Source organism: Pelecanus crispus, chromosome 1 (assembly GCF_030463565.1).
Source record: "Pelecanus crispus isolate bPelCri1 chromosome 1, bPelCri1.pri, whole genome shotgun sequence".
Lineage (NCBI taxonomy): Eukaryota > Metazoa > Chordata > Aves > Pelecaniformes > Pelecanidae > Pelecanus > Pelecanus crispus.
The window spans coordinates 86,012,928-86,035,411 of record NC_134643.1 but is presented as its reverse complement, the minus strand read 5'-3'; the positions used below and the strand labels follow the sequence as shown (position 1 = coordinate 86,035,411).

At 48.9% G+C, this 22,484-nt stretch overlaps 1 protein-coding gene across 1 annotated transcript in view; it reads left to right on the top strand.

Annotated features, from left to right (window-relative positions):
- Nucleotides 1-21,501, top strand: part of LOC104024602 (alpha-2-macroglobulin) — a 32,251-nt gene extending 10,750 nt beyond the window's left edge. The window contains 25 exon segments of the mRNA XM_075708945.1: nucleotides 868-1,095; nucleotides 1,434-1,497; nucleotides 1,998-2,140; nucleotides 4,010-4,159; nucleotides 4,830-5,000; nucleotides 5,624-5,765; nucleotides 8,083-8,191; nucleotides 8,559-8,787; nucleotides 9,044-9,170; nucleotides 9,831-9,952; nucleotides 11,282-11,333; nucleotides 11,856-11,939; nucleotides 12,331-12,507; nucleotides 13,017-13,101; nucleotides 14,264-14,420; nucleotides 14,761-14,835; nucleotides 15,109-15,274; nucleotides 16,274-16,497; nucleotides 16,761-16,979; nucleotides 17,278-17,405; nucleotides 17,773-17,863; nucleotides 18,604-18,672; nucleotides 19,089-19,191; nucleotides 19,938-19,979; nucleotides 21,371-21,501. Coding sequence (XP_075565060.1) covers nucleotides 868-1,095; nucleotides 1,434-1,497; nucleotides 1,998-2,140; nucleotides 4,010-4,159; nucleotides 4,830-5,000; nucleotides 5,624-5,765; nucleotides 8,083-8,191; nucleotides 8,559-8,787; nucleotides 9,044-9,170; nucleotides 9,831-9,952; nucleotides 11,282-11,333; nucleotides 11,856-11,939; nucleotides 12,331-12,507; nucleotides 13,017-13,101; nucleotides 14,264-14,420; nucleotides 14,761-14,835; nucleotides 15,109-15,274; nucleotides 16,274-16,497; nucleotides 16,761-16,979; nucleotides 17,278-17,405; nucleotides 17,773-17,863; nucleotides 18,604-18,672; nucleotides 19,089-19,191; nucleotides 19,938-19,979; nucleotides 21,371-21,501 — 3,288 coding nt within the window.
- Nucleotides 21,502-22,484: the final 983 nt, after the last annotated feature.

Sequence of the window (22,484 nt, the reverse complement as noted above, 5' to 3'; positions counted from 1 at the left end):
ATTCACAGAAATTCTCTCCCTGGTGTGGAATTTGTTTATCTGGGAAAAATAAGTGCTGCTGAGCATCCTTTTGTTAGTGGAAAATGCAGTATGTGTGTAATATGTACATTTTGTAATATCTCACCCTGGAATAAGGCAGATTGCCTAGAATTATATTTGCTCTTCTCCCTACAATTCTCTTGTCACAGATTAAAACCATTAAAAATTATCCAGAAGCTATCACTAGGTGCTTGAAGTTTTCAGAATTTTGCAGGGTAAAGAAAAGGCAAGAATTTCCAAGTTTAGTAAGAAAGATAAGGAAATAAGGGCATGTGAGGCACATGAAATGCTAAAGTAGCACCCTTCTAAATGTGAAATTATCTTCCCCTTGCTCTCATTTTTAAGAAGACCTGGACTCTCTTAGCTCCTAAACTTCTATTCAATTTAGGTTTTGAATTCTCAGGTGGAGACTTTTCCTCCTTTTCAAGCATCCTTAGCTTGATCTTGGCACTAGTAACCTCTGAACTGAACAGCACTGTCCCTTCTCCAGCACCAATAATGAGAAGAAAAATGAAAATCAGCTTCTCTTCTCTTTAAACTAACAGGATATTAGAGAGGGCAAGGTATTAGGGTAAAGAGCCCTTGAGGTGATACTGATAGTAAACAAACAACTGATATGATTCAGCTAGTTTGAGACAAACTCCAGCTTCTCTGGGAGTGAGATCATTCCCAATGATTTGCTAAGGATACCAGCGCCCTCTCTTGCATCTTCCAAACTCATGGGGTTTTTTTATAGACTACCTTGTTGCTTAAACACAAAAAATACCAAACTTTTAATACTAGCCACCTGTGTTTGAGGATCTATATGTGTATTTTCTCCTTTTCCAGGCAATTCATAAAGTACACCCCTACTGCTATGACCATTCCTGGGTTATTCCACGTTATGAAGACGGCTTTCTTCAGCTAAAGCGCTTTTACTCTCCTAGTAATAGCTTCCTCAAAATTGAGCCCAAGTCTGAGACACTCAGCTGTGGCTCCTCCACAGAGGTCCATGTGCACTATATCCTCACTCCAGAGGCCATAGGCGAGCAGAAGAAAATCGTCTTTTACTACCTGGTAAGCTTGCACCTGCCAGACAGTGAGTCTGGCACTGGTAATTGTAATGGGGCTGGAGATGGAAACTGGTTTGTGGCAGCAGGCTTTAAACACTTTCCCATCATCCTTCATATGTTCTTTTCCCACAAAAAGGAGGGTCGCGCTTAGGAACAGAAGAGTAAGGAAGTCCCAGTGTCCCCAGGGTGAGTGCTGGGATTCTGCTACAGGGAGGCATAGAGCAGCTGAGCAGGGTGCGAGCAGCAGACATACAGCTCAGTTTCTCTCCTCTCAGGTTCCCCCTCTTTAAAGTTCGACTCATACAAAACCCCAGTCACAGCAGGGTTTCTCTTTCCATTCAGGTGATGGCCAAGGGAATCATTAAGCAAGCAGGCACCCACACTCTGGATTTGGACCAGGAAAGTGGTGAGTTCCTCTCCTCTACCAAATTGTTGCCATCCTGGGAGGCTAGGCAACTGTGGCAGACATACAGGCTGCTTCCATATAAAAGCAGGGATCCACATCTCCAAGTCCTCTAAGATACGGGAAGCGTTTGAGCTTTCTTTTCTCTGCCTTTATTAAAGCTTTGCACAGATTTTCTCTAATCCCCTGTGCCAGCTATCTTTTTTCTGACAGTGCATTTCTGGGGCTCCAGTGCTCCTAGGAGACACAGACTGATGCTCTGTTTTTAGAAGCTGAACCAAAATTCAGCATGCTTATGCACTGGAAAACAGGACTTGAAACAGGCCTTTTCAGTCATACAGTGAGTCTTACGCATCTCTGTGAGCACCAATTCATCCCACTTGGAGGACTGGAGTTTCATCATGGCTAGGATGAAGTTCAGCATAAAGTCAAACTTAGAATTTTGGCTGCTCCAAGAGCAGGTTTCCTGTACCTTAACTTTTTGCTCTTGTTTTGTTTGCTAGCCAATGGGGTCTTCCTGATACAGCTGCCTGTACAAGCTGATATTGCTCCAGTGGCCCAAGTGCTTGTCTACACCACTGCACCCAACAGGGAGGTGATTGCTGATTCAACCAATTTCAATGTAGAAAAGTGTTTCAGCAATAAGGTAAGTGTCCACTTCTTGAGAGAGCAGCCATCAGACTGCAGCGTGGCCAAGCTCATTTATTTAGATTTAGCCTGGCTAAGCTCATTTATTTAGATTTACTCACACTGGACAAGCCACCTATCAGTTGTTCTGGGTAGCTTCACTGCTTACTGGTTTGTGCTAGCTTGAAGGAGATCAGCTGTTGGAAAAAAGGTGCTAGCAGGGGCTACACTGATAAAACCCCTCTTAGCAACTAGTTGCAGCCACTGATCTCACAGATGGTCCTGTGTAAGAAAAAGGCAGGCCGCATGTCTTATATGATACTACAATCCATGAATCACTCCATTTCCCACAAACTCATTCCAGCAATGAGGTGACTGCTTGTGTGATCACAGAGCAAAAATAAAACACATGCAGCCCTAGTCCAGTGGGTGAAGCTAATACTTGTCAGATCTTTCAACTCCTGTACATCTTATCCCATCATTTTAATTTCTGTTGTATGTAAATGGATATCAACCTTGCCTGAACCTGCTGAGCAATGCACAGTGGTGCTTCAATAGCAAACGTGAGACTGAAAGAATGCAGAAAAATAAAGCCTTCTTTCTGTGAGCATGTGGACCATTGATCTCTTATAGCCCCACACATTCCTTATGCAGAAGAGCAGATTGATGTATGAGCAGCCCTAAGAAAAGAACAACCTCAAAAATTCCCATCGGGACTTCAGAATAGTAGACAGGACACTGCTGAAGGCAGTCTCTTGTCCTGCTAAAACCCAAGCTAAATGAATTCTTGAGACTGGTGTCACAGTAGGAGTTTGGTCACCTGAATTATATTCATATATTAAAGGTCATACTATGCACTGCATTAAGGTCTGGGTGCAAGCCAAGTGGCAAGTGATTTACGTGCTTAGATATTGCTTTCCTCTCTGAAAGCATCCTGAATTCAAAGCTGTTGTCAGACTAGATAGGACAGACTTTGAGCTATCTCTATGCTAGACAGTTTTTCTAGTAGCAAGCTTGCTACAGCCCTTGTTCTGCCATTTCCTGAAGAATATTGTTTTTGCAGTCTCAAGATTATGAGTCCACCCTAGGAGAGGTGGGGGGTGTCAGCATAAGGCATGCTGTGGTCTGGCTGGGACATGAGGGAGAGGGGCAGCTGATGCTGCTTTGTCAGGCAACATGTTTACTCTGAGGATGCTTTGATCATTGCATTTAGGGGAGAGTTTGTACTGCTGAGGAGAGGGAAGATTTATGCAAGTCAGCTATCTTATTACAAAATCATGTGAGATGGTGATGACAACAACTTCTGCTAGCAAGAACTTCCAGGGCAGATGTTGGTAGGGGGTCATTAGAGTTGTGAGTTAGGTTTTGGGGAAGGTGCACAAGTCTGGCAGGCCTCAGCTAACAGGCTAGTTCTTCAGAATCATTACCAGCCAGTAGATATTGCAATATTGCTCAAGGGCATCACTGCTTCTCATGTTACAAAAGAATCTGCTAAACAAGGTCTTTGCAAGCCTGTTTTCTCTCCACAAACAATATCTGCGTGCAGTACAGAGACTGGACCTGGTTCAAGACCATGCCCAGCTGCCAGAACAGATCTAGCCATTATGTGGGATTATCTCATCACATTCACAGTTGCCATAAAATCCAAAACTGCCTTAAAAGTTTTATGAGCAGTTGTGATGCTGGAAGTTGCCAAGAACTGTTAGTGCTGATTCTTCTGGCACTGCAGGAAGCAAACCAGCTCTGCAGTGGCACAGAGGGAGTATGTGGGGGTTGTGTGTGTGCATGCATATGTGGGCCTTGTAAGGTTGGAACTGATGCACTCAACTGAAGGGAAAAGTCCTGCAAGGGTAGGGCATCTGTGACCTAGCTTTTCCTGTGACTACAGGTGGACTTGAGCTTCCCTGCTTCTGAAGGCCTGCCTTCTTCTGATGCTCACTTGCTGTTCAGAGCCTCCCCGAACTCCCTCTGTGCTGTCCGTGCTGTGGACAAGAGTGTTCTCCTCATGAAGCCAGAAGCTGAGCTATCATCCAGCTCTGTAAGTGCTTAGTCTGTGGAGGAACTCTGAGTCTGGTCAGAGCAAGTGCAGCCCAGTGCTGGGGTGGAAACAGTGAACAGTCCCTCTTGTCAATGCTGACACAGGAAAGCTGCCCCATGCTGTTTCTCGACTTCCTTCAGCAGGCAAAAAAGATGAGAACTGGGCAGCAGCTGTTTCTTAGCGGTTTTGTGTGACTGTAGGGATGACAATTAGGAAGCTCTTTTAAGGTGACTGCTTCTCTTAGCTGGAGCCAAACACTGTTGTGAGTTAGATGATGATTTTTCAGTTACTCTCTCCACCCATGGATTAATTTTCTTGGAGTAGCATCTGGAAGTGTCAGAGAGTTTATTCCCCTCATGACAAGCAGCAAACAACAATCCCTGAGTTGGAACAAAGGACAGCAGATGGGCTGGCCAGTGTCATTTTTTGTATATTTGAGCCATAATATCCAGAGTAACATGCTGTCCATAACAAAAGAGGCAGTATCTCCAAATCTGGATCTCTGTTTTGACTCCCAAACTCCCATTACTCCCACCCCAGGGAGGACCATGGCAATATGAATGTATGTGCAGGTGATGTGACTGTTATGGTGCTTGCATCCAACTCCCTCAGTTGTGTTTTGTGACAGTGGACATTGAAAATGCCAAATACCCTGGCTCTTTCTGCCTAGGTGTATAGCTTGCTGCCAGTGAAGGAACTGCATGACTATCACCATGGTCCAGACATGGTCTTGGAGGAGCCCCTGGAGAATTGCATCCCCTTGAAGAAGATAGTTCTGAATGGGATCACCTATTCTCCAGTAGTGGAGACGAACGAAGATGACACTTACAGGATCCTAAGGGTATAGCCCTCTTGCATGGTTCGGGGGTGGAGTGGGAGAAGAACTGAGAATGGTTAAACCTTCTGTGGCATGATGCAACATAATAAGGGAAGGGTTTATGAATCTGAATGGTCTGACACTAATTTTTATCCAGAGGCAAGTTCAGTGAGACTCATAAGCTTCACCTGTCTTGCCAGTTTTGCTCCTGACTTGGTGGAAAAGGGATCAGTCTCAAAGTTTTCTTCTTAGAGGAAAAAGCTTTGAGGTTGACTTGAAATGAGGTGCTAACAGGAGGTAAATAATCCTGTGCCATTACAGTTACCCCAAATAAAGTCCTTGAGCTGCATCGTAGCCACAGACATTTCCTTCCAGAGCGAAAACTCTGTATCTACTCCCTGGGTCATCCTGACCCCTAGGCTGGAATTGGACTGGAACCAGTGCCCTAGAGACACAGGGGATCTATACTTTGGTGTCTCTGAGCCACACAGGCACCCAGACACAGGGCTGGGGGGTTCATCTCAAGGTCCAATCCACAGACAGTAACAGCTTCTCATTTTGAGGCAGTAAAACACCAGTGTCAGGCCTGCTGTGTAAACCTCAACAGGACTCAATAACACAAAAACATGTTGGATTTCTCTCCATAGGAAATGGGTTTAAAGGTTTTCACAAATACCAAGGTAAGGAAACCTTGGTATTGCACCACTGAGACTTACGTACCTGCACCAGCCCACCTTTTATCATCTGCGGTCCTATCTGGAGCACCTATGCATGCAATGAGGACAAGCGGTAAAGTAACTGGGTCTTGTTATCACCTCTGTTCTGAACAGAGATCCTGCCTGTATTTTGGGGTGAATAGTCAAACAAGAGCTGGGATTGTGGATTGAACCCTTGGAAGTAGTACTGAAGTAGTGGGTTCACAGATGTCAGCTTCTGCATGGATGTGGGGCATATCTCTTTTGCTCGGTTGTGAAGGTCTACAGACAAGCTTTGATAACTCCACATTAGAAGTCAACAGAACCAGATAGTTTTCAAAGACTCTGGCAGAGCAGAGGATATTATTCTACTGCTGAATTCTCTCTTCACTAGGATTTTACACTAGACTTCTTTTCCTAGATATCACTTAAGGGGTTTCCAGTACCATCTTCAGTCTGCCCTCATTGACTCATCCAGTTTTATGTATGGTCAAAACCAGATGAAGTGGATGAGAAAATTTTCAGTGACAAGTTGGTAGACTTTAGAGGCTTAGAATGGTAAGATGGGAGTGGCAGAAGTCCAGTCTGAAATGGACCCACCCTATTTCTAAGGGCTATCTCAACTCTTACACTAGCTATTTGGGAGACAGAATTGGCCACATCATCATCCAGAGTCTCCTATTAAGGGAAATACCTGGAAAATCTAGGTTATTCTTGCTGGATAACTGATTCAGAGAGTTTTTTCTTGGTACAAGAACCTGTGCATATCCAGTTTTAAGACAATTTCAACTTCTGACACAGGTTGCTAAGATGCAGGATAGATGCTTTTTAATTATTTTAAACTGAAATAGGCAGCAGTAAGAAGACTGAAATACCGTGACAGAGAATACAAGCAAGCCACTGGCACTCTTACTAGGAGATATGTGATACAGCTCTGACAGCATCTTTCATTCCTGCCCTGAGACCTTCTTAGACTTTGGAGGTGTCTGTTGCACAGATAGTATGCATACTTGCTAGCTACATTATTTTTATCTAAATTGCCCCAGCCAGCAACTAAGCACCACGCAGCCGCTCACTCACTCCCCCTACCCCGATGGCATGGGGGAGAGAATCGGAGGCGTAAGAGTGAGAAACACTCCTGGGTTGAGATAAGAACAGTTTAATAATTGAAATAAGGTAAAATAGTAATGATAATAATAACGATATAATAATGATAATAATAATAATGATATACAAAGCAAGTGATGCACAATGCAATTGCTCACCACCCGCCGACCGATACCCAGACAGTTCCCAAGCAGCGATCGCTGCTTCCTGGCCAACTCCTCCCAGTTTCTATACTGAGCACGACATCATATGGTATGGAATAGCCCTTTGGTCAGTTTGGGTCAACTATTCTGGCTGTGCCCCCTCCCAGTTTCTTGTGCACCTGGCAGAGCATGGGAAGCTGAAAAGTCCTTGACTAGTAGAAACACTACTTAGCAACAGCTAAAACATCAGTGTGTTATCAACATTCTTCTCATACTAAATCCAAAACACAGCACTATTCCAGCTACTAGGAAGAAAATTAACTCTATCCCAGCTGAAACCAGGACATAAATTAAGAAATTAATTTAGCCAAAGTAAAGATGACCAAAACTAGAATTTAGTTAATAACTTTTATTCTTTATCTGTTTGGCTGGATTTCTGTTTTGTTTTGTCAAAGCCAAGCAAACCAATTGTCCCATCCTGCCCCACCTCCCCACCCCCCCTTTGTTTCCCAGCTGTTCAAAACCAAAATCAAACAAAGGCTTATTTTTTACCAAATTTCATCCCAAACTCAGAATATTTTCTTGGGAATAATTTTTACATGTGAAAATTTTGGTTTAGTCAAAAAGTCTATTTTTACCCTTCCCAAATTCCAACTGCATGTTTTTAGTTTGAGCATCTCCAGCCTAGTTCTTCAGGAGGCCATAGATTTGGCAGGGAGATGGTTTTCTGAGTCATAATGACCCTACAAAAAACAGTGCAACAGAGGGATGTTCCATTGCTAGCTGGCCTGACAGAATAGAGAAGGATGTCATGTTAAGACCGTGCCTGAAAGGGAAAAGGCTGCTTGCACACAAGATCATAGATCTTTGCTCTAACATCCTCGTTTTAACCTTGTAGAGTGTTGCCCCACTTACTTAGAGGTTCACTGGAGACAAGCAGGAAATACTGGAAAGCTAGCTTTTGCTAATAAGCCCTGACCCTGAAACTTCACTGCTGTTGGTACCAGTGCTCACTATAGCCACAGCAAACATCTGCTGCCAGCAAGGCTTCTGATTGTCACGTACATTGCTGCTTTCTCAGACGAAAGCATGATGCTGATGTAGATCTTGCTTGTTTGGAATTATCAGTAGTTGATATCTTTTCCACCTCATCACATTCAGGCCTTCATGAAAATAGACTTGATGCCACATTAAGCACTCCTGAAGAGCTGACGGAGACAGTCCGAAAGTATTTCCCAGAAACTTGGATTTGGCGTTTAGTGCCTATAAGGTGAGCACATTGGGCTAGTTCCTTCCTTTGTAATAAAATTGTTTTTATAAGTTGAAAACATGAATCTCCACATGTTTGCCAAGCCTTTTCAATGCCAAAAAGTCCTTCAGTGTTTGCAGAGATCACTTGGTAATCCTCTGAGATGGAATTACCTTCAGCCATGGTTAGGTTTGCCCAAGGAGTGGTCATGGAAGAAGAAGAAGAAGAAGTGGTCTGGAAGAAGATGTGGGGTGGCCCTACAGTAACAAACATACTGTGCCCCATCATTCACACAAGCAGTACTGTTCAGTATGCAAAAGGGGTACAGATAGTTACCAAAATGCCATAAAAAATCACCCCTCTATCCTTGCTCTCTGTGCTTCACCAGCTCTGAGGGAAATGCTGATCTAGATGTGACCATCCCTGACACCATCACCGAGTGGAAAGCCAATGCATTCTGCACTTCGGCAGACACAGGCTTTGGCCTGTCCCCAACAGTGTCCCTCAGAGCCTTCCAGCCCTTCTTTGTAGAGCTCACCCTGCCCTACTCTGTGGTGCGTGGTGAGTCCTTCACGCTGAAAGCCACCGTTTTCAACTACCTGACTGCCTGCATCAGGGTAAGGAATGTTTAAGTCCTTCTCTGTACTTGTGTACCTTCTTGTACACCTCTTACCTTCACCTAGCCGCCTTATCTCTGAGTAGCCCTGGACCCTTCACCCCTGAAGTTCTTGTTATTCCTCCTCTATACTCCAAATGCAGAACCCACAACTCCAGCTTCCTGCTACTGAAGAAATAGCTATTTCTATGGCTTCCTAGCTCCTTGTCTCGCATGATCAACCCTTCCTTGATTGCACCTCTCTCTACAACTGGCAGGTTAGTGTGACTCTGGCTCAGACTGCTCATTTCCTGGCTACTCCAGTGGAAAAGGAGGAAGAATCTTATTGTCTCTGCGAGAATGGGAGGAAAACTGTGGCTTGGCTGGTGACTCCCAGATATCTAGGTAAAGGTCTCAGGGTGCAAACTGCAGGGAGGGTTTCTCTCTCCTGTTCTCCCCATTCAGTATCGAGTGTTAGAGCAACACAGTTTCTTGAGAAGCACTGCAGCTGCGTGTCTGTCTCATCTGGGGTTATTTAGGAGGCAAAGGCTGGTGGACACATACTGTCCAAGGGTCTGTCTGGTACCACATGCAGTACCATCAAGTCTTACAGCCCCTGGACAAAATCTTCGGAAGCCAGAGACATTGCTGCCCAGCAGGGATGCTCTGTCAGCTCCATCCCTCCCAGAGATTAGACGACTGCCCCATGGGATCTTCATACTTTGTTTTCACTGTTGTTATGTGCTGTGGTAGCAGCTGTGATGATGCACATCTCGGGGTAGCAGTATGCTGAACAGCAGTGGGACTGGTGAGTCCCACCACTGTGGCATCCTAGGTTCTGGAAAAAAGTCACCAAAATAGAGTCACATTTGAATGGCAGTGCAGCTCATCTGCTCCAGGATGGATTCTGATATAGATAGCTATGTTCTTGTGGGAAAGAAGCAGAGCCCAGGTGTGATGGAAAATCCCCACCTGTAGGCTTGCAGGTTGAAACTCCTGGAAGTGGCAGTGACTCCTATTACCTGGCAGTGCCCATCAGGGCTGGCTGACCCCTGTTTCCTCCAGGGCAGGTGGAGTTCTCGGTGAGCACTGAGGCCCTGCAGAACCAGCAGCCCTGCGGGAATGCCATTGTGGAGACCCCTGAGAAAGGGCGGAAGGACACGGTCATCAGACAGCTGCTGGTGGAGGTATGTGGGCTGTGGGAAGGGGAGGACTGAGCTTTCCCACAGGCTAGAGCATATGCTGTGATGCAGTTGGACAGGATGCTAGATAATCTAGGCTCCCTTTCCCATGAAAGGTTGGACCAGATGATCTTTCGAGGTCCCTTCTAACCTGGGCTGGTCTATGATTCTATGAGATCCCTGTGCAGTGTGGCAATATGATGGTCTTACATCATCTTTATACTTTGGCAGGGCTGCATAAAGACTGTGCAATGTGTCTCCCAGTACTCTTAACTTTCCCTATCCCCTATTGTAGCAGGACTCCTATTCCAATCCATCCTTCCCTTTATCTTCTATCTGTCACCTCCTATTTCAATACACTCTCTTTACAGCCTCTCTCCTCCTTTTGAGACACCCCCAGTAAGTTTGCCAGTCAGCACATGCTGCCTCCCTGCTAGTTGAGTGGCCAAGCAAACTGCCTCTTAAGCTGAGTGTTATGCAGTTCTGGTTTGCTACCACTGTCTGGCACCAGGAAGAAAGTGGGGGATTCACAAGCACCTACAGGAATTAGATACCTGAAGAGCAGTCCCTTCAAAACTCCAGATATTATAGAAGTCCATGAAAACATATTAAAATTTTACAGCTTAGCCACTTCCTGTGGCAAGAAAAGTTGCTGATGCAATGTGGTACAGAAGGAAATATCATGTGGCAGTATTGCATATCCTTTATAGGAAAATGCTGGTTTATTATACTGGGTGTGGTAATCTGGCAGGTATATTCTATGTTCTTAGCTTTTCTCTGTATCATAAAACCCCCTAATGTTTGCCTACTTATATGGTATCAGTAGTGTCACCAGCTAGTACAGTGTACAACATCTTCCCTTTCTATTATCAACAGACACATTTTTTCTTTTCCCCTAAAGCATTTGCAGCATTATGATAAATAGCACTGCAGACATCTCTTCAGGACAGCCCTCTAGAGCAACTGTGTGCTTTTGCTAACAAAAGCACTTGCTGTAATGCTGCAGTCCTCTTGCTCCACGGATGTTAAGTGTCTCTCTCTGAGTCCAATAGTTGCAGGTCATCCATGTGATAGTCCTGCTGTGTGTCCCTTTCCTTTTCCTGTCCTTCCTCCAAATACAACACCAATCACTTAGGATCACATTTCTTTTACTTGCTTAAATTAGTATTTCAGAGCTCTGTATTTCAGGGAGTGTCTGTGACTGCCTCTCCTTCTCCAGTTCATTCACTTTTCTTTTCATGTATCCCTCTGTCCTTGTTGAGGATTCGTCTGTCTGTCTGTAATTCCCGTCTCACTAACTTCTCACCTCTCTTGTTTTCCTTCATCCCACCCAAGCCTGAAGGAGTTGAGAAGGAAACAGTCCAGAACTCTGTGCTCTGTGTAAAAGGTAAAGCCCTCTCTCCCCACCCTCTCCATTTGTTTCTGTGTGGTTTGATGGGTGGGATGTGCCTGGAAGAGGAAGATAGTGCTGCCTCTATCACATTCCAGATAAGCTGATATTTTTAGGTAATCAAAACATGCCTCATCAGTTGGGAGCCTGAGATTAAGACAGAAGAAAGCCCTAGAGAATGGACCATCCTGCCTAAGCATCAGGGTATGAGCTAGGACAGATTTAGCATGACTGTTTGCATCCCTGTTCTCTTGTGTGCTGATACTGGAGTTACAAGCACTGTCTCCTGTTTTCTAGCGTGCCCAGGAAAAAGCTGTAGAGATGCGATCTACAGTGCCTAATAGTGGCTGAGCGTGGTTTCATGCAGAGATTGCCTTATAGCCAGGGAAAAATGAAGTGACTGAAGTCAGGGCATTTCTAATAGGAAGTGTTCCTGTTGTTTCACCGAGGCCCCTTCCACTCCCATTAGCCATTTCTTGGGACTGCACTGAAGCTGTTTGGGTCTTGTTTCTCTCTCAGGAGTGCCTGTGAAAGAGAAGTTTTCCCTGTTGCTACCCTCAAATGTGGTACAAGACTCAGGCAGAGCATATTTCTCAGTGCTGGGTGAGTGAGCAGCCTGGGAGAAGAACTGTGTGCTGTTTCTGCCCCTCTGTGTTGGCCCCCTACCTCACAGCTTTTTCTGGTTTCCAGCACGCCTCACTCCTGTCTTTCATCTCTTCTGTCTCAAGCACTTTCCCTTCCAGTTGTGTTCTTCCTTTTCCCCTTTCTGTATGTTCTTTTGTTCAGGGTTCTCCACCGGTGCCCTAACCTTTCTCTCATTTCCCTCTTTTCCTTTTCTCTGCTGTTCTGTGTTTCATTCCAGGATCTTTATCAATGCAGATTTTCTTTTGTTCTTCTCTGTCATCTCCTGCTTCTCTCGTTCAGTAGCTCCTTCTGATTCTGATAGCCAGACCTGAGTGTTGTTAATATCCCTCTGGTATCTCCTGCTCCCCAGGTGACATCATGGGCACTGCCATGCAGAACCTGCACCAGCTCCTCCAGATGCCATTCGGCTGTGGGGAGCAGAACATGGTCCTGTTTGCACCCAACATCTACGTCCTGGACTATCTGAACAAGACAGAGCAGCTGAGTGAGGAGGTCAAATCCAAGGCCATTGGATACTTAGTGAGCGGTGAGCTGGGACATGGTTTTTGCTTCTGTTTTGGCTTTTTTCCAGATCCTGCCTGGGGTGGTTCTATCAAATATTGGCTAGATGTGGAAAGAGAGCTTCTCTCATGCACAGATGGTCTCAGCTGTATGCCTGAGAAGGCCCTTCACTGCTTTTTCCTTTATTATTTTCTGTTGCTTAAGCATTAGGGTACCTGATCATTGCACCCACTTTTCTCTGCTCCCTAATTCAGTTGCAGTGCAGTGCAGAGTTGCCAGGCGACCTGCTAGAGTGACTTGTCCATTGTCATTAACATGTCCTGCCTTCCTTCTGAAGAAAGGCAGGTGTCGCTTCTCCTCACACAGTACAAGCAGTGCATGGAGGTGGGGATGTACCAGTACTTCTTATTGGCTAGGATAGGACTGACCTGCTCCTCTCTCCTTTGCCTTTGCTGATACAGCTGTTTTTCTGCTCCCCCATCCTTTGGCAGACTTTCTCTGGCATCTGAATCTTGCTTCAACTCTCCATTGCAGGTTATCAGAGGCAGCTGATCTACAAGCACCCAGATGGCTCTTACAGTACCTTTGGACCACGTTATGGCCAACCGGGGAACACCTGGTGAGATTTCAATGTCACCTATGCCTCCCCTATATGCTCCTCTTTCTCACCTAAACATTTATAATAAATGCTGCATGACAGTAAATAGGAAATGCTGCTGTAGACCAGCAGGCTTTCCAGAGATGGTGTGGTCCCTGTGCTGCCTCCTACTTAATGAAATAGGCTGCATCAGCCAGTTATGTAGCTGAAGCACATCCTCCCACCAGCAGCTCTGAGGACCATGATAGACAGGAAGGAAATGGAGATAAATTGAGGAAGAAGGGAGCAGCATCCTGACTGCATTCCTTCAGCATCCTGAGGAAGGCTGAAGAGTCGCAGTGCCAACCCTTCTAGACTAGCATCTGCTGAGAAGGCTGCTGGGAAAGGTGCTTCCATACAAGTGGAAAGGATGATAATCCAAGAGCAGTGCTGTATGTTTTTTTTCCCAAGACTGTTTGTGTGTTACTAAGCAAAAACAGCCTGGAGGAGCATGTGTGTTGCCAGAGTGACTTACTGCAAAGTTTTGAGTTGCTCCAGCATATCATTGCCATGCATTTTCAACTTTTGGTAAGGGTAAGAATGGATGATTTCACCTTCGGTTTGCTTTTAGTTTCTGAAACAATACTTGGCTCTTGACAGCATATTGGCTTCTCACCACATGCCGATTCTTCTCCATAACTGCTTGTAACAACTCTAGCAAAAACTCTTTTAAGATGTTCTTCTTTACTTTAAAACTCTGGGGAGTTCTGGGATGGCATGGATTTCTAGTGCAAGAGTCCTGCCAGCAGACCATGAGCTAGCAGGGATTTAATTATTATTCCCTCTCATTTTGAGTACTACTGTTATCCAGACATTGAGCTAATTGGCATGCAATTCCCTACTTTTTCCAGAGATAACTTTTTTAGATACAGATCAACAATCATTGTCCTTCAAACTGTAGCCTCAACACAAGAGGATAACAGGTTTTTATGAGCCAAGAGAGGGACAAGAAATCAAGGTGGGAAGCAGTTTTTTGACAGATTTTTCGAGGTGAAGATATAATATACATGTGGTCTGACTAATTGGCCCACAGTTCCCCAGGTCTCTTGCCTTTCTCCAGACAGATGATGTGCACATGGGCCCTGTCACCTGAGATGGACAAGAGGCCTTCTCAGGCCCTTTCACTGCTCTTTCTCCCTTTCAGGCTCACAGCCTTTGTCCTCAAGTCCTTTGCCCAGGCCCGGCCTCACATCTTCATAGATGAGAAGCACATCCAGGATGCTTTGGTCTGGCTGTCCTACAAACAGAAGGAGAACGGCTGTTTCCGCAGTTCTGGGAAGCTCCTGAACAACGCTATGAAGGTAACATGTCTGCCGGGTTGTTTTTTTGTGAGGCTAGAACTTGACCATGTCAGATGGGTCCAGTTGAGGTTCTTGAGCATACAGGCAGATGGGAAATTCCCACATCAGTGGCAAGAACTAGGGAGCCAGAGGCCATTCTGTATGATCACCACAAGAGGAAGGAGAATGAAGGCTAATCTGCACTTCATAAGTGGTATTGATACAGCCACATCAGCTGCAAGGGGGAAGAGGCAAGCTAAGGGTCTGCAATGCAGAATAAAGTATTCCCACTGGCATGGGAGAAAGGACTGAAGATAAGAAGCTAGGAGGGGTCAGCATCTACCTTTGTGTTTCCCTGCAGGGTGGAGTGGACAACGAGATCTCACTGACAGCCTACATCACTATCGCATTGCTGGAGATTCCTCTGCCTGTAACCGTATGTGTCTGCAACCAAACTTGAGTCAGTTATGTTGTGTCAGTCTACGATGACACAGTACTGCCCAGAATTTGCTCCAGATTGGTTGTTGAGCCCTGTGATATAAGAATTATGTGCTGCCAATTTTGGCATTTCCAGAACACATTGTACTCTACTTGTTCCTAGACCTCATTCTGGCAGACCCCTCCTCAAAGTGCAGTGGAATGATGTGTCATTAGTAAGGCAAAACATCATTTCTCCCCAGCCTTCTAAGCACTGGTTCTCTCTCCCCAGCACTCGGTGGTGCGTAATGCTCTGTTCTGCCTGGAAACAGCAGCAGATGAGAAAGAAAACCATGTTTACACCAAGGCACTGATGGCATACACCTTCGCCCTGGCAGGGAGGGAGGACAAGCGGAAGGCTTTGCTTGGCTCACTTGAAAAGGAAGCCGTGGAAAAGGGTGAGTGCTCGTGGTGGGACATCTCTTTCTTCCAACCCGCTGGCCTTACTTCTTCCCTTGATAAAATGGCTTTTATTGGTGGGGCAATGGCTGCAGGAAATGGCTTCTGTGGGTGGGGAAAGGTGGAGGGAGAGGAAAAATGCGTGCAAAGGGGTTGTGTTTTTGAGAACTCCCTCTCAGTGCCCAGTCCTACTTCTCTGCTCCGAGGGAGGTCATCAGGAAGCACCAGGCACCATCCCCATGGGTGCTGAACTAAAGGGCAGCTCTGCTAGCGTCTCTCCTCAGTCTGCTCCTCTTGCCACACCAGGCACTGCTTAGCAAAGACTTAGCAATGTTTATGGCCACTGCTTCCTTCCAGTGCACGTGCTCAACACAGAACAAAGCTGACCTTGTGCAGCACAAGGGATGATAAATCAGAGAAGGGCTGCATGTGCTGAGAGAGAAAACGAACGTACAGGTCATTCTGGAGGCCATAGCATAAGCTCTGAGTCTTCCAGAAAATCATGTCATGACTCGGAAGCATTCTGGTAAAGTCAGGCCAGACAGTGGGTTTGCCCAAGCGTTGGGTAGCACAGTTGTGAAGGAAATATCCCCAGCACCCTTTGCCTTTTCCACCTGCCGGTGACTATCAAGCTCTGCTCACAGTCGTCGGGTCGTTTTGCCTCACAGAGCTTGTCACTGCCCAACCCCGGCACCTCTACTCAACAAGGGGAGCAGTGCCAGCCTGGTGCTCTGCTGGTGCTCCAGCCCATGAATGCCTCCCTGAATCTGGAGTCTAGGACAAAGTGGTATCCAGGCCTGAGGACTGAGCCTCAGCAGTCTCAGAGTAGTTGCAGCAAGCAAAGAGCTGTCTAGCCCTTCCCATGTCATCCTACACGACAGATGCATCCTGCAGGCTCTGTCCTCCCAACTGGACCGGCAGCAGATCAAGACCTGCCTTTCAATAACTGCTCATAACTGCTTGTTCTCTTGTCTCCACACTCCCTGCCTCCTGTGAAGATGGGACTGTTCATTGGCAGCGGCCTGGCAAAGAGCCAGAGGTCGATCTCCCGTACTATCGCCACCGAGCTCCCTCTGCTGAAGTGGAGATGACGGCCTACGTGCTCCTTGCTTACCTCACCACACAGCCGGCACCTTCCCAGGAGGAGCTGTCATTCGCATCTCTTATTGCCAAGTGGATCAGCGGTCAGCAGAATCCCAGTGGAGGCTTCTCCTCCACCCAGGTGAGCTGCTTCCCTCCTGCGACCTCACACATCACTGTCAGAAGACGGGAAGTGCCAGGGACCCAGGGGGGAGCACAGGGACACAGGAAGGGAGCGGAAACATGCAAAAGCTGCTCTTTCCCCTCTCTCCTTTGTACTTGGAACTGGAGAAAGTGAGGAACGGAGGGGAGGATGCCTGCCAACAGCAAAGGGCAGGCCGTGGGAGGACACGCTGTGGAAAGGCTGACTGTATTGCCCTGGGTGCCGGGACCCATCTCTTTCAGGACACAGTGGTGGCTCTCCAAGCCCTGTCCCTGTACGGAGCTGTCACCTATGCCAAGAGCGGAGCAGCTTCCAAAGTGACCCTGCGATCCGGAGCGGACTTCCAGCAAGACTTCCAAGTGGATCCCACAAACCGGCTGCTGCTCCAGCGCGTGCCCCTGCCCCAGGTGCCAGGGGAGTACAGCACGGAGGTGTCTGGCGAAGGATGCGTCTACCTGCAGGTGAGGGTGAAGGGGGCAGCTGGCACCCTGGGAGGAGAGCCCCTTGCCAGGCAGGAGCCAGGGAGAGGGCAGAAGGGACAGGGGAGAGGGGAAGAGCGCGAGGGAAGGCTCTGGGAGAGGGAAGAGAAGAGCAGAGGTGTGTGGAGGAGAAAGAGTGTGAGGGAAGGATCTGCAATGTCAGGAGGATCTGCTGTCAGAAAGGGAGAAGTGGCGAGGCAGGACGGGGAGAGGATGGTCTCTCTCACGTGTTGAGCACGCACACACACACGCTCACACAGAACCGCTGCCTCTCCCCTAGACAAGCCTGAGGTACAACGTGCAGCCCACGCAGGAGGACGCACCCTTCATGCTCCATGTGTACACGATCCCAGAGACGTGCGAGGACTCCAAGGCTCACAAGGTCTTTGACATAGGCGTAAATGTCAGGTGAGCCTGCCTTTGGGTCTCAGCCTTCCCGAGAAGCCATGGGTGCTTGGAGGGGGTCTGGCGGTCCAGGGTGAGCCAGTCTGGAAGCCCTGGAGGGGCAGCGCGTCCCTGGAAAAGGGGCAGGAAGCAGCTGGGCTGGGAGGAGAGGCTGTGGCGGAAGGACACGTCCCGCAGTGGGGGAGCCGTGTGGGAAGCCCAGGGCTGGGCTAGTGAGACGCTGCATAGGTCACTAGGAGACCCCGGCATAGCTGGAGAAGGTGGTGCTGGGCTGCCAGGACGTGGTAGGGTGCCAAGTGTTACGGAGAAGGTGGAAGTGCCCCCAGCTTCGACTTGAGGTGCGCTGAACCTTTGTTGCTTGGTTCCTTAGTTACACTGGGGAGCGCAATGGCTCCAACATGGTGATTGTTGATGTGAAGATGCTGTCGGGATTCATCCCTGTGAAGTCCTCCGTGAGGAAGGTAGGAGCCTGTCTGTCAAACAAGCAACATCCAGCTTTTTATCCTCACGACACCTTCCAAGTGTCTGTAGCAAACTAGAGGCCTTCAGGGTTGTAATCATCTTGATCTTGCCGTTGTCATCCGCACATTTGCCGCGTACGGTGTTCTCTTTTCACACCTGGCTTAAGGCCAGCACAAGGGGAGACAATGGGACGAATCTAGGAGGATTAGACTGTGTAATTTTTTCTTTAGACTGGTGACGGGCACCTTTATAATAATCACTGTGTCCCAACAGCTCCCTGAAAGCTTTGTCTGCGCATAGGACATTCAAAAGCAGTCTTGTTTCCTTTTACCCTCTGCTGATCTGACACCACCTTACAGCACTGTTAGCACTGTTTAGGTCTGGGGTCACTCTTTGAGATGCTGAGCAGGTGCACGGTCTGGAAAATAAAGGCGATCATAAGCTACTGCAGAACTAGCAAGCCAGAAGGAATGTATTTTCCTTGAATCGTTCCGCCACCGTGCTTGAACCAGTGCTCAGTCTCTGCTGGAGCCAGGCTGTGCTTCGTCAGCCAGGCTGGCCAAGGGAAGACCCGGGGACCAGGATACCTGTGGCACAGCAAGGAGGCAGTTCCACGCTGCAGACTTAGCTCCCTGACTACCCCAGCGTTTCATCCACAGTACATGCCATCCAAGGGGCTGCGTAAGGGGCACAGGGAGACCACCCTCAACGCAGTAACACCTTGGTGTTCTTCCTTCAGCTGGAAGGCCGCCCCGTTATTGAGCGCACGGAGCTGAGTACCAACCATGTCCTGGTGTACCTGGAAAAGGTGAGTATCCGTTTAGGGCGAGGATGGGCCAGAAACACGGGCGTTGGGACATGCGGCCACACAGGGCAGAAGATCTGGGACTCAAAACTACCACGGCTCGGACAAGGACAGGACGGAATCCCTGACTGACTTCTGCCGACCTTCCAGCTTTAGCGGCACTGTCCCCCCAGCCCTCAGCAGCCTTTCCCCCCGGCCCACGCACAGCTCGGGCCCTGGCCTCCCCACCAGCCCCCCGGCCTGGGGAAAGGCCCCGGGCTTTCCCCTCGCCCCTCGGCCAGGCCTGCGGCCCCCGCACCCGCCAGGGCCCGGGCCCGGGCGGCCGGGCAGAGCGAGGGAGCCCGGGGCCGCTGCGGGGGCTCGGGCAGCCCGCGGCAGCGCGGAGCCGCCCCTGAGCCGCCACCGCCTCCCTTCCCCAGCTGGGCAGCGAGACCCTCAGCTTCTCCTTCACGGTGGAGCGGGACGTCCCCGTGCAGGGCCTGAAGCCGGCCCAGGTGAAGGTCTACGACTACTACGAGACAGGTGAGTGCGGGGCCGGGGTGCCCGCGGGACCGAGGGCGGGCAGCGCGGAGGGGGGCGCGGGAGCCGTGGGGACCCGCAGCTGCGCCCGCCCCGGGGCCTCTCCGCCACCGCCCCGCGCTCCTGCCGCCCGCTCCTGCCGGCCGGGGCCCGGAGAACCACGGCGGCGGCTCTGGGCGGCGGCGGCGGTGCGGCGCTCCCGGCGCGGCGGCCCCTCCCGCCGGCAGCCGCCCGGCAGCCGCCCTGCAGCCGCGCTCCCCTGAGGGAGCGGGCGGGGGAGGCCATGGCCACCGCCCTCGCCCCCCGGCCCTGGCGCCGGCGGGGCCGCTCCCGCCTCCCCGGGCGGAGGGGCCGGCCCCGGGGCGCAGCCGTGCCCCCGCTGCCCGGCAGCCCCGGCGCTCCTCCTGCCTCTGCTCGCCGGCGGCTGCGCCAGGCCACCGGCAGCGGCAGGGACCGTCCCCCCGCCCCGGCCTGCTGGCAGGCGGTGCCCGAGCAGCCCTTGGGCCCCGGGGTGCAGACCTGCCGGGGCTGCCTGCGCGGGCGGCTCTGCCTCGCTTGCTGCGGCCTCTGGGCGGGCCGAGACCGGGGCTCCCTCCCACCCAGCTGGGCTCTCGGGGGGCGAGGCGGGGGTGGTGGCAGTGGCCTGCTGGGGGGCCTGGGAGAAGCGTCTCTCTGGCACCCGCGCCCCTGCCAGGAGCGCTGAGGGGCTCTGACAGCCCCCCCCCCCCCCCTTCCCTTCTCTTTTCCAGATGAGTTTGCCACACAGGAGTACAGCGCTCCCTGCACCGCAGGTAGGGTGCTCAAGAACAACTGAGATGTTCCGGCATGGGCTATTGCAGGTTGTCTTGAACGCCAGAATCTTTGCAGACCTGGGTTTCCTCAGCCTGGGGTACTCTCGGCATTTATCTTCACCGCATCTATTGCAGTCTATAGGCATGTCTCAGTACAGAGAGGAAAAGCAATGCTGCCACCCCGTGTCCTGTGTAAGATCAGATACAGCTTTCATGTTGGTTAACTGAGAATGGCAGTCCCAGTGCTACTGCCTTCATTTGCACGGACGCATTTGTCTTTTCCTGCGTATGTGTTGAAATCTCCTTTGGGACTGAACACCACACTTGGCCTTTGCGTCCCTGTGCTTTTCAGGGCCACATTTGCCATGCTGCAGACACAGAAGGGTACTGAGGAACTGCCTCCCAAATGTCTTAGTGAAATTTTGATGTTATTCACATGTCTTTGGTGGGGACATTTCAGACTGTGCCCTGGGTTATTTTTTCTCTTCCTTTGGGAAATCCAGGTGCTGAGAGAGAATGTGTACTGAGATAGCTCATGTATCTCCAGGATATCTCTGCCTCCCTTCACCTCTCTGTGGCATAGATATCTTGAACTCATGTCCAGCCATTACCATGCTGTTATCTGTCTGCAACTAGGCGTTTTTAGGTGAAGCAGTTTCCCAGATTTTAACAAGGCTTGCACTCATGTAGCCACCAGAACACAGAGAAGATGTCCAGGACTCTGGACACCACTTCACCAGGATACTTACCTCACTCTGTCCTTTTCCCACCTCCAGCCTTGACTGAACAGAGAAAGGCCTGAAGAGTACATCTTGTCTGAGCCTCGCTGGATCAACTTGTGTGTCTCTGCCCCTAGAAGATCTTGTTGAGGGGGCCTATTAAAATGCTAGAGGACACCTCAACACTGAAAAGGAAGTAACACTATAAATAATTAAATTAAGTCTTGAGTCTCATCAGATGCCTCTGGCGTTATTTTTTGTTACTGCATCTTGTCTCTCCTCCCATCCATAGCTCAGACTGTGTAATGGCCCGAGATTTAAATTCAGAGCCATCCACGGCAAGGTGGTGTTTGGCAATTCCTCAGGAATACCACAAGGCAGACAGCTTTTGGCAGTGGGGAGGTTTGCCTCCACACTTACCAGTTCTCCAGGAGGAGAGGAAATCCTGCATGATCCATTATGCACTGGAAGCTTGGCTCCCTGCCTCTAAAGGTGGGCGTTTTCTGCAAGATAATCCTTGGACATAAACCTGTGATCACATATTGCCTTTGATCCCACTGTGAAATCAGTACTATTAGGTGGAAGGACAGTGTTGAACCTGTCCAGTCGGATCTTTCACAGCAGGCCAGGCAGAAGTGAAGGGAAAACCTGTGGACTTTCCTATTCTGGCAGTGAAGACATTGTCTGCTTGTTTCTACATAGCTGAAGTGAAATCAGAGAGGGACTGGGAACTCAACAGTGTCATTAGTCAGAATTTAAATCAAGAACCACCTTATGAGCCAAAACCCCTCCGTTTTTCATGAGAACTTTATCCTCTTCCCCTCAGTGGAGGCCTGTAGATCTATTTTGGGTTTTTTTCAGTAATTTAAATACAGGTTTTTTCCTTCCCTCACAACTAGGCTTACAGTGCTTCAGCAGAATTCAGAGGGGAGGCCCTGGATTCCCATCTGGTAGTGTGCATGTTGTTTTTTCAAATGATCACATTTTCTCTAGTTGAGATCTCTCCCAGGGATGCAGAGGCAATCAGCCCTCATTCAGTAGGTCATATGGCACTCCATGTATTTTATTTACATGGTTCTGTCTGCAGAGGTGCCTTTGACCCTGCCAACATAAGCTTAAGCAAACACACCTGTAGGAGCCCCTCACACAGTTTCTTTCATGTGCGCAGGCCCAGGTCGTCAAAAATGTAAGTCACCGATGCAGCAAAGAACTTGTACTTGTTTCAGTGACACTGAAGTGTTGTCACCATCCACATGGGCATCTCAAGACCTTCTTTCCCCTTCATGAACTAGAATTCCTCACTGTGTGAGGAAAGCAGTTTGCTCTGGCCCCTTTTATAGCTGTCCCCCTGCCATGGGGTCATGAGAGAGTGACTGTACTGGAGAGAGACAGTCCCAGCTAAGGCCATTAGTTAAGGGCAAGCAGGTTCAGAAGTGCCAGGTCTGCGAACTTGTGCATATAGACACAGGTCTGCAAATACAGCTGGCTGTAGATGGATGGCAACAGCTCCTTCATTTTCATTTACTTTTTGGTGAGTACTCTACCACGGTTATGGTGTTGAATGATGCCTCAAATGAAACAAAGTGATCATCATGATCATTTATAAAAGTCTATAAAAATCACTGGAGTACGTTACATTCACAAAATGTGCATAATGGCTTTCTGTCATGGAAAGAGTTAACACTTATGTTTTGCTGCTGCCCTGTTTTAAATTAGACAACACCTAACTGTTGCCCATGGGCAGCCACATCACTTGTCATTTGGGGCTCCCTGGCCAGCCCGTATC